Raw genomic sequence first — 12,193 nt, 5'->3', positions numbered from 1 at the left:
GTATACTATATATTGAATACTATTTGATGAAATTAGTAATATTATAAATTAATTGGATTTTTATTAAAAATAAATAAATATTTGTTTATATAAATAAATAAAGATTATATATAATTTTTTAAAAATAATAAAATTAAATAATAATAATCAGAAATATATATATCATTAATTATTATTATTATTATTATATTTGTATGATTATTATAATTTTTAATTTTTTTTGACATTTGATATATATAAAAAAAATTATATGTTATTTGTATAAATTATCTTAAATGAAATTAAATAATAAATAAAATTAAGTTTTTTGTTATAAATTGTATAATATATTGTTTTATTTAAAAAAAATAAAAACATTACCAATTAAACCTGAAATATGATTATGATATAATAAAATAATAATTAAAATAATTACGAAACTACTGTATTAAGTTAAATACTGTATATAATATAATATACTATATATATATATTTATTTATATACTGTATTTATATATATACTGTATTTATTTGATAAGATTTTTTGATTAATAGCAACTAAATTAATTTAACTTTTTAAAGGTCATAATCTAATAAAATTGAATTAAATATATGATATATCTTTTATAATAATAATAATAATAATAATAAATAAATCAAATACTAAATCAACAAAAAAAAGTTAAACATAAGTAGAGAACTCTTTTGATTCATATAATAGACAAATAAAAATAAATATTATTTCATATAATATGATTCATATATGAAATATGAAATTAAATAAATAAAACAAAAATTATTTTTTGAAATTAGCTATTTATAGCATAACTATATAATTTTATATATAGTTTAGTTGTATCTAAATGTGTGTACAAATGTTTGAAATTTTATAGTAATTTTATTTTTTGTTAAATATTTTATTAAAAAAAATATTTGTAATATAATAAATAATTTTATATATAAAAATTTCAAAATTACAAAATAACTATAAATAAAACTTATGGCAAAATATTATTATTACACACAATATATCTATTTAATTATTATCTAAACAAAATATTAAAAACATGATTTTTAATTAAATATTATACAATAACTTTTTATTAAAAAATATTTATCCAAATATTATTATACTTTTATAAAATTCAATATTTAAATAAATCACAAAAAAAAGTTATATAAATTATTATAATTTATAATAAAATCAAATGTTTAACAATAAATGTTATAAATATTTTTATAATAAAAAAAACATTACAATCACCCAAAAGATAATAATTAATTTAAATAAATTTTATTTAACTTAATATATTTATTAAATAAAATAATTTTTACAATTTAATGTATTTATTAAATTATTATCACTTTACTATTATAATATAATATACTTAAAATATTGTATAAACTTTTTTTTAACAGTATATGTGTTTTGACGTTATTATTATACATTGCCATACAATACACGTGTCATATATTCAATACAATAATAATAAATAAATAATAACATAATGTTTAAACACATAAACATTAAATAGATATATAAAAAAAATACAGTAATTATTATATTATATAATAAAAAGTTATAAACAATATGTAACCAAAAATATTATTATTATTATTATTATTGACCACCGATTGACACTTCATTATCACATCTATAATAGTATCCATAATAATAACAACACTAACGATGCATATCTGTTGCGATGTCATCAGTCAACTATGTCTATCGGTTATCGCAGTCATCATAATAGTGGTTACGATCGCCAGTTTGATCCTGAGGTTAACAACGCAACCGAAACCAGTGATTGTACGCAAAGATAGCGAAAAATACTATTTGGACGTCCAGTCGGGCGAAAGACGTCGCTTTCCGTCACTAGTGGACACCGATGTCGACGACGACGTCGGCGGCGATCAGCCATCTGTTTATCTGTCAGTAATAGTTCCGGCGTTTAACGAATCGGAACGCTTGCCGAAGATGTTGGACGAGGCCATCGATTATCTGGAATCGAGATGTAGTCGTCGGCGTCGACGGCAACAAAAGTCCAGTGACGACGGCGTTGACGTCGATGTCTTTACCTACGAGATAATCGTTGTCGACGACGGCAGCACTGATCAGACCACAGACGTAGCCCTGGGTTATGTCAAGACGTACGGCTCGGATAAGATACGGGTGTTGACACTGGAGACCAATCGGGGCAAAGGCGGTGCCGTACGATTGGGTATGTTATCGGCCAGAGGTCATCAGCTGTTGTTTGCCGACGCCGACGGTGCCACTTATTTTCCCGATTACGAAAAACTCGAGTCATTTATGTTAGCCAATAGTAGTCGAGAATCTGGTGGTAGTAATGGTCGACCAGTGATAGCTATCGGTTCCCGAGCTCATCTCCAATCTGATGCAGTGGCCACTCGTTCGCTGTTTCGTACAATTCTGATGTATGGTTTTCATTTGGGTGTCTGGCTTCTGGCCGTACGCAGTGTTCGGGACACACAATGCGGATTCAAATTGTTTGGCCGCCGTATTGCCCGCCAATTGTTTACGCATATTCATTGCGAAAAATGGGCTTTCGATGTGGAACTACTGTTGTTAGCCGAAAAACTTGGCGCCAAAATCGGCGAAATTGCTGTCAAATGGACGGAAATTGACGGTTCAAAAGTTGTACCGTTTTGGTCGTGGCTTCAAATGGGCAAAGATGTGGCCATTATTTCCTTGAAATATACGATCGGCGCCTGTAGTCTACCGATCGGTGATAATAATACTATCAATAATAAGCAAAAATAGTTGTTAAAGAAAAAAAACAATTTGAATCTATGATATTATTTTTTTAATTAATTAATTATTTAATTAAATTAGTATTTATAATAATAATATATATATATATATAACTTTTATTTTCTATATTATATATATAGTATATAACTTTATCATAACTATACTTTTTTTTAAATATATAAAATATATTTATTGAGTTTATTAATTATATATATATATATATATATATAAATTTAGATAATAAATACAATTTTTTGAATCAATCAATTTATAGACAAATTCATAAATATTTGAAGCAAACAAACAAAACTAAACAAAAAATGATAAATAATTTAAGTAATGAAATGACATATTCAGACATCAGATTTCAATTGGTTTTCTTTCTTTTTTTTTGGTGACCAAACTTATTGTTGGCCACCACTATTGGTCGTCGTCGGCGGGCTATTCGGCCGAACCACACAATGAGCCATAACGTGATTACGGCAAATGGATTTGTATGCAAATGGTTTGTCGCAAATGTCACATTTGAACGGCCGATTGGATCCCAAATGTTGTTCAATATGCAGACGAAAGTGTCCGACGTCTTTGATATAATTCATATGCGAACACAAACGACACGAATAGAGCTTTAGAGTGTCGGATGATTTGGTTTTGGCCGACGATGTCGATGGTTGGCCACTATTGTCGCCGCTGACCGAAGTGCTCGGACCAGCCATTGGCCAGTAGTTTTGAGGCCAACCGACAGGACCGGCGCTGCCGCCGCCGCTCATAGCCATTGGCGGTGGCATGAAATAGTAGGGCATCATATATGGCGGCATTTGAGATGAGCTGCCGTTCGGCTGCGGCGGCATTTGGACACAACCGGTTGGTTGCGGCGCCATTTGAAGACTACCCGTCGGGGGCGGTGTCGTCATCGGTGGCTGGAATTGACTGCCGTTGTTGTCGTTTGTCTGTTGCTGATTGTATGGCCACCAATACATTTGGTTCAATTGTTCGCCGGAATATCCATTGGTCGGCAATTGATTGGCCGAAGACAACGCAATCTCTTCATTGACAGCCGACGACGTCGACGATGACGTCATCTCTTCTTTACTGACCAGCGAATCGATTGGCAATTCTGCCACTTCTTGTGATGTCTGATCTCCTTCTTCTTCTTCTACTTTCTCTTCTTCTTCTGAGTAATCATTTTCATCGATCATCACTTCTTTATCATTAGTTGTCTTCATCTTTGTCTTTTAGTTGTTATAGAAATACTTTATTAGAATCAAAATCAAAGAAAGAAATCAAATTTATTATCAATTAATTGATTGATTTTTTTTGCAAAATAAATAAATATTTTTTCAGTTATGAATTACTACTACTATTAGTGGGGAAATTAATTACAGTAATAACTAATTAACTGTTTGATTGAAAAGTTAGTGATTTTGTTAACTGAAAAATATTTTAAATATATATAAAAAAAAGTTTTATTATAGCAAATGTTGCGCGCAATACAACTATTCAATCAATAAATAAATTAAAATTAAATCAATTGAAGAGATTTTTTTTACTATACTATTATTGTATCACTAAATGAATGAATAAAATTAATTAATTAAATTGTTATCTATTTAGGGATCAAAATAAAATACATTAATAATGAAAAAATAGCATATATTTAAAAAGTTAGATATTTAATGTTTTTGTTGATGATAATAAAATTTCATCATGTACATTTAATAAAACATATAATTAGTTACACTGAGCCATAAAAACACATAGAAATTGAAATTAATTTATACCAATAAAAAAAACTTAACCAAAACTTATTAACCATTAGTTACTACAGTATTTAGTCACTAGTATTCAAAATATTTATTTGAAAAATATATTTATTGAGTTTATCTAATAATAATAATAATTACAATTTTGAATCAATCAATAGTATATTTAATAATAATTTTTCAAATAAATTAATTGATAAAAAAATAAGTCTTCAATTGAATTCAAAGACGAAACGAAAATTTCAATTGATTTTCTTTCTTTTTGTTTTATTGGTGACCAAACTTATTGTTGGCCATCACTACTGGTCGTCGTCGGCGGGCTTTTCGGCTGTCGAACCAAACAGTGAGCCATAACATGGTTACGACAAATGGATTTATATCTGAAATATTTGTTGCAAATGTCACACTTGAACGGCCGTTTGGATCCCAAATGTTGTTCAATATGTTGACGAAATTGTGGCACATCTTTGATATAATTCATTTGCGAACATAATTGACACGAATAGAGCTTTTCGGTGTCCGATGTGTTGTTGTTGGCCGATGAAGACGATGTCGATGGTTGGCCACAATTGTCGCCACTAACCGAACTGCTCTGACCAGCCATAGGCCAGCAGTTTTGAGGCCAACCGACTGGGCCGGTGCCGTTCGTTGCCATTGGCATAAAATATTAATAGTAGGGCATCATATATGGCGGCATTTGATAGTTGCCATTCGGCGATGGCATTTGAAGACTACCGGTTGGCTGCGATGGCATTTGAAGACTACCGGTTAGCGGCGGCTCCGACATCGATGGCTGGATTTGAATACCATTGTCGTTGCTATTGCTTGTCTGTTGCTGATAGTATGGCCACCAATACATGTGAATCAATTGTTCGGCTGAATAACCATTGGTCGACAATTGATTGGCCGAAGACAACGCAATCTCTTCATTAGCCGCTGACGATGTTATCTCTTCATTGGTCGCCGCCGTCGACGACGTCATCTCTTCTTTACTGACCAGCGAATCGATTGGCAAAACTGTCACTTCTTGTGATGTCTGATCTCCTTCTTCTTCTTCTTCAGAGTAGTCATTATCGATCATCACTTCTTTATCGCTCATTGTATGGATCCTTGTCTTCGAAACTTTGTTGTTGTGTTAGAAAAGAGAGAGAGAGAGAGAAAAAAAACAAATTTTGCTATCAATTGATTGATTGATTTTTTTGTGGATTGCTATTAATAGTTAATTAATTGCCAGTTTAATTGAAAATTTAGTGATTGAGTAAAATAGAAAAATAATTATTTGAAATTTGAATTAAAAAAAATTATTTTTTTTTGCACATGACTTACATTAGATTCAATTGTTGTACAGTTGTATTGAGCGCGACATTTGCTGTTATATAATAAAAAAAAAACATTTTTTTAAATTCAAATTTATAATTATTTTTCTATTTAACACAATCACTAAATTTTCAATTAAACTGTCAATTAATTAACTATTAATAGCAATCCACAAAAAAATCAATCAATCAATTGATAGCAAAATTTGTTTTTTTTCTCTCTCTCTCTCTCTTCTGACACAATAACAAAGTTTTGAAGACAGGGATCCATATAATGAGCGATAAAGAAGTGATGATCGATAATGACTATGAAGAAGAAGAAGAAGGAGAAAATGGAGAAAAGACATCACAAGAAGTGACAGTTTTGCCAATCGATTCGCTGGTCAGTAAAGAAGAGATGACTTCGTCGACGGCGGCGACCAATGAAGAGATTGCGTTGTCTTCGACCAATCAATTGCCGACCAATGGGTATTCCGGCGAACAATCGAACCAAATGTATTGGCGGCCACTGTATCAGCAACAGACAAACGACAACAATGGCAATCAATTCCAGTCACCGATAACGACACCGCCGCCGACCGGTAATCTTCAGATGGCGCCGCAACCAACGGGTTGTGTCCTAATGCCGCCGCAGCCGAATGCGTCTAATGAAAAGATTGCGTTGTCTTCGGCCAATCAATTGTCGACAAATGGCGGTTATCTTTCAACGTTATCTTTCGCCAGATATCAAATGCCGTCGCAGCCAACCAGTAGACATCTAATGCCAGCCCCGACCGGTAACTATCAAATACCGCCCCATCTGATGCTTAACTACTTCTCGATGATGGCAACGAACGGCACCGGACCAGAAGATTGGTCTCAAAACTACTTGCCTATGGCTGGTCCGAGCAGTTCGGTTAGTGGCGACTATAGTGACGACTATAGTGACGACAATACTGACGACAATATTGACGACAATACTGACGACAATAGTGGCCAACCATCGACATCGACTTCAGCGGCTAAACCATCATCGGCTAAGACCGAAAAGTTCTATTCGTGTCTTTTATGTTCGCAAATGAATTATATCAAAGATGTGCCACAATTTCGTCAACATATTGAACAACATTTGTCACCGAATCGGCCGTTCATTTGTGAAATCTGCGACAAATTATTTACATATAAATCCATTTGTCGTAACCATGTTATGGCTCATTGTGTAGTTGAAAAGCCCGCCGACGTCGACGACCAGTAGTGGTGGCCAACAATAAGTTTTGGTCACCAATAAAAAAGACAGAAAGAAAATCACTTGAAATTTTTGTTGCTTTAATACAATTAGAATTTTTGTTGTTTTTAATTCAATTGAAATTTTTGTTGTCTTTTAATTCTATGAAAACTTATTTTTATCAATTAATTTATTAGAAAAATTATTATTAAGTATATTATTGATTGATTCAAAATTGTAATTATTATTATAATCTAAACTCAATAAATATATTTTTCAAATAAATAGTTAAATATCAATACTAGTGACTAAATAGTAACTAATGGTATATAAGTTTATATTTTTATTTTTAATAAGTTTTATTTTGTGGATTTAAATTAATTTCATAATCAATTTTAATGTGTTTTTATGGCTAAGTGTAACTAATTATATGTTTTATTAAATGTACATGATGAAATTTTATTATTATCATCATCATCAACAACAACAACATTAAATATCTAACTTTTTAAATATATGCTATTTTTTAATATTAATGTATTTTTTGACCCACAAATAGATTTCAATTTAATTAATTAATTAATTATATTTATTTCAAAACACTTCAATTGATTTCATTTAATTTATTTGATTTCAATAGTTGTATTGCGCGCGACATTTGCTATAATAAAACTTTTTTTTATATATATATATTTAAAATATTTTTCAGTTAACAAAATCACTAAATTTTCAATCAAACAGTTAATTAGTTATTACCAGTGTTGGCAAAGACAAAGTGCATGTATAATACAAAGCGTATTATACAGTATAATACAATGTAAATTACATGACAATTTTGGCTTACAAAATTTATTTAGCGCCACCTAGTAACAAAAATACTAAAATTCACAAATAAACACATGTTTTGTAATAATAATTATTTTTATATTTTGATAAAATATGAAATTAGCTATTCAATTTAATTCTAGTATTGAAATATATTAATAAAATAATTAATATTAATTTTTAATAGTTTTAGAAAACAACGATTCTAATTAACGATATTGAAATTATGTAATAATAATAATTTTAATTAAAAAAATGAATATTTTATCATAGTTAATGTAATTTTTTTATAATTGTAAAATACATCCAGTACATTGTATTTTACTGTATTTTACAAAGCCAAAATTGAAAACCTTGTATTTTTCCAACCCTGGTTATTACTGTAATTAATTTCCCCACTATTAGTAGTAGTAGTAATTTATAACTAAAAAATATATCTATTTTTGTTGCAAAAAAAAATCAATCAATTAATTGATAATAAATTTGATTTCTTTCTTTGATTTTGATTCTAATAAAGTATTTCTATAACAACTACAAGACAAAGATGAAGACAACTAATGATAAAGAAGTGATGATCGATGAAAATGATTACTCAGAAGAAGAAGAAGAAGAAGAAGAAGGAGAAGAAGGAGAAGAAGGAGATCAAACATCACAAGAAGTGGCAAAATTGCCAATCGATTCGCTGGTCAGTAAAGAAAAGATGACGTCATCGTCGACGTCGTCGGCTGTCAATGAAGAGATTGCTTTGTTTTCGGCCAATCAATTGCCGACCAATGGGTATTACGGCGAACAACTGAACCAAATGTATTGGTGGCCACTGTATCAGCAACAGACAAACGATAACAACGGCAGTCAATTCCAGCCACCGATGACGACAACGCCGACGACCGGTAATCTTCAAATGGCGCCGCAACCAACCGGTTGTGTTCAGATGCCATCTCATGCTCCCATCTCATCTCAAATGCCGCCATATATGATGCATAACTATTATTTGGCTATGAGCGGCAGGGGCGGCGCCGGTTCTGTCGGTTGGCCTCAAAACTACTGGCCAATGGCTGGTCCGAGCACTTCGGTCAGCGGCGACAATTGTGGCCAACCATCGACATCATTGTCGGCCAAAACCGGTGACGACACCAAACCATCGAAAACAAAGCTCTATTCGTGTCGTTTGTGTTCGCATATGAATTATATCAAAGATGTCGTACACTTTCGTCTGCATATTGAACAACATTTGGGATCCAAACGGCCGTTCAAGTGTGACATTTGCGACAAACCATTTGCATACAAATCCATTTGCCGTAATCATGTTATGGCCCACTGTGTGGTTCGACCGAATAGTTCGCCGACGACCAGTAGTGGTGGCCAACAATAAGTTTGGTCACCAAAAAAAAAGAAAGAAAATCAATTGAAATGTGATATTTTTAATGAAGATGTCATTTCATTACTTAAATTATTTATCATTTTTTTTTGTTTTGTTTGTTTGCTTCAAATATTTATGAAATTGTCTATAAATTGATTGATTCAAAAAATTGTATTTATTATCTAAATATATATATAAAATCAATAAACTCAATAAATATATTTTATATATTAAAAAAAGTATAGTTATGATAAAGTTAAATACTATATATATATAATATAGAAAATAAGTTATATATATATATTATAAATACTAATTTAATTAATTAATTAATTAAAAAAATAATATCATAGATTCAAATTGTTTTTTCTTTAACAACTAGTTTTGCTTATTATTAATAGTATTATTATTATCACCAATTGGTAGACTACAGGCGCCGATCGTATATTTCAATAAAATAATGGCCACATCTTTGCCCATTTGAAACCACGACCACCAAAACGGTACAACTTTTGAACCGTCAATTTCCGTCCATTTGACAGCAATTTCGCCGATTTTGGCGCCAAGTTTTTCGGCTAACAATAGTAGTTCCACATCGAAAGCCTACGACTACGACCAGTGGTGGCCAGCAATAAGTTTGGTCACCAATAAAAACAGAGAGAAATAAAATCAATTGAAATTATCGTTTCGTCTTTGAATTCAATGAAAACTTATTTTATCACTTAATTCATTTGAAAAATATATTATTATTATTATTACCTTAAGTATACTATTGATTGATTCAAAATTGTAATTATTATTATGTAAAATCAATAAATTTATTTTTCTAAAAAATATTTAAATACTAGTGAATAATACATAGTAACTAATGGTTGATTAAGTTTTTTTTAGGTATAAACTAATTATATAATCAATTGTATGTGTTTTTATGGTTCAGTATAACTAATTGTGTATATACTGTATAGTAAATGTACATGCTAAAATTTTATCATCATCATCAACAACATTGAATATCAAATAATACCTAAAAAAAACTTAATCAAAACTTATTATAATAAAAACTTATCATTAGTTACTATTTAGTCACATAAATAGTTACACAAAACAATAAAAACACATTCAAATTGATTATGAAATTAGTTTTTAACTAAAAAAAACTTAACCAAAACTTATTAAAATAAAAACTTATTTACCATTAGTTACTATTTAGTCATTAGTATTGATATTTATCTATTTATTTGAAAAATATATTTATTGAGTTTACATTATAATATTAGTTACAATTTTGAATCAATCAATAATATACTTAATAGTAATTTTTCAAATAAATTAATTGATAAAAATAAGTTTTCATTGAATTCATAGACGAAAAGAAAATTTCAATTGATTTTCTTTGTTTCTGTTTTATTGGTGACCAAACCAATACATTTGGTTCAGTTGTTCTCCGGAATAACCATTGGTCGGCAATTGATTGGCCGAAGACAACGCAAGCTCTTCATTGATAGCCGACGACGTCAACGATGATGTCATCTCATCTTTACTGACCAGCGAATCGATTGGCAGTTTTGGCACTTCTTGTGATGTCTGATCTCCATCTTCTACTTCCTCTACTTCTTCTTCTGAGTAATCATTTTCATCGATCATCACTTCTTTATCATTAGTTGTCTTTATCTTTGTCTTTGAGTTGTTATAGAAATACTTTATTAGAATCAAAATCAAAGATAGAAATCAATTAATTGATTGACTTTTTTTGCAATAAATTTTGTTATAGTATATAAAAGTTATAAATTACTACTACTATTAGTGGGGAAATTAATTACAGTAATAACTAAATTGACAGTTAAATTGAAACGCGCGACATTTGCTGTTATATAATAAAAAAAAAATTATTTTTTTAAATTCAAATTTATAATTATTTTTCTATTTAACACAATCACTAAATTTTCAATTAAACTGTCAATTAATTAACTATTAATAGTAATCAAAAAATCAATCAATCAATTGATAGCAAAATTTGTATTTTTTGTCCTCTCTCTCTCTCTTCTAACACAATAACAAAGTTTTGAAGACAAGGATCAATACAATGAGCGATAAAGAAGTGATGATCGATAATGACTATGAAGAAGAAGAAGAAGAAGGAGATCAGACATCACAAGAAGTGCAAGTTTTGCCAATCGATTCGCCGGTCAGTAAAGAAGAGATGACGTCGTCGACTGCGGCGACCAATGAAGAGATAACGTCGTCGGCGGCTAATGAAGTGAAGATCGATGAAAATGAATACTTAGAAGAAGAAAATGTAGAAGAAGAAGGAGAACAGACATCACAAGAAGTGCCAGTTTTGCCAATCGATTCGCTGGTCAGTAAAGATGAGATGACGTCGTTGACGGCGGCGACCAATGAAGAGATAACATCGTCGGCAACTAATGAAGAGATGGTTACCAATGGTTATTCAGCCGAACAATTAAACCAATTGTATTGGTGGGCATACTCTCCGACAAAGAAAAACGATAACAAGAATAACAACTGTATTGAATTCCAGACACCAATTATGGCGCCGTCGGTAGTGCCCAACTATTTCACGCCACCGCCGATGGCTACGAACGGCACCGGACCAGTAGAGAAGACTCAAAACTACTGGCCTATGGCTGGTCCGAGCAGTTCGGTTAGTGGCGACAATACCCCCAGCAGTTTGATTAGTGGCGACAATAGCCAACCATCGACGTCGTCTTCATCGGCCAACAACAACACATCCGACACCGAAAAGCTCTATTCGTGTCAATTATGTTCACAAATGAATTATATCAAAGATGTGCCACAATTTAGTCAACATATTGAACAACACTTATCAGCGAATGGGCCGTTCAAGTGTGACATTTGCAACAAATATTTCAAATACAAATCCATTTGTCGTAATCATGTTATGTCTCACTGTTTGGTTCGACAGCCGTAAAGCCCGCCGATGACGACGACCAG

At 31.0% G+C, this 12,193-nt stretch overlaps 2 protein-coding genes across 2 annotated transcripts; both read left to right on the top strand.

The window, feature by feature from the left end:
- Positions 1-1,618: 1,618 nt before the first annotated feature.
- Positions 1,619-3,150, top strand: LOC128966117 (dolichyl-phosphate beta-glucosyltransferase-like). The gene is made up of 2 exons (XM_054312929.1): positions 1,619-2,751; positions 3,090-3,150. The coding sequence occupies exons 1-2, from the start codon at positions 1,670-1,672 to the stop codon at positions 3,148-3,150; spliced, it is 1,143 nt and encodes a 380-aa protein (XP_054168904.1). The 5' UTR covers positions 1,619-1,669.
- Positions 3,151-11,303: 8,153 nt separating this feature from the next.
- LOC128966116 (uncharacterized) lies at positions 11,304-12,170 on the top strand. Its single transcript, XM_054312928.1, has one exon. The coding sequence runs from the start codon at positions 11,304-11,306 to the stop codon at positions 12,168-12,170; it is 867 nt and encodes a 288-aa protein (XP_054168903.1).
- The last annotated feature ends 23 nt before the right edge of the window (positions 12,171-12,193 follow it).

The sequence above is a fragment of the Oppia nitens genome, unplaced genomic scaffold (genome assembly GCF_028296485.1).
Source record: "Oppia nitens isolate AA-2021 unplaced genomic scaffold, nextdenovo-longstitch-racon4-pilon3 scaffold19_pilon_pilon_pilon, whole genome shotgun sequence".
NCBI lineage: Eukaryota > Metazoa > Arthropoda > Arachnida > Sarcoptiformes > Oppiidae > Oppia > Oppia nitens.
This window is presented reverse-complemented; position numbering and strand designations above follow the sequence as displayed.

What these genes read in the sequence shown, in the direction of transcription:
- LOC128966116 (XM_054312928.1), top strand. Translation starts at nt 11,304, where the DNA reads ATGAGCGATAAAGAAGTGATGATCGATAATGACTATGAAGAAGAAGAA.
- LOC128966117 (XM_054312929.1), top strand. Translation starts at nt 1,670, where the DNA reads ATGCATATCTGTTGCGATGTCATCAGTCAACTATGTCTATCGGTTATC. An exon ending in AATAATACTATCAATAATAA is followed by an intron (nt 2,752 to 3,089) that starts GCAAAAATAGTT and finishes AAATAATTTAAG; the next exon opens with TAATGAAATGACATATTCAG.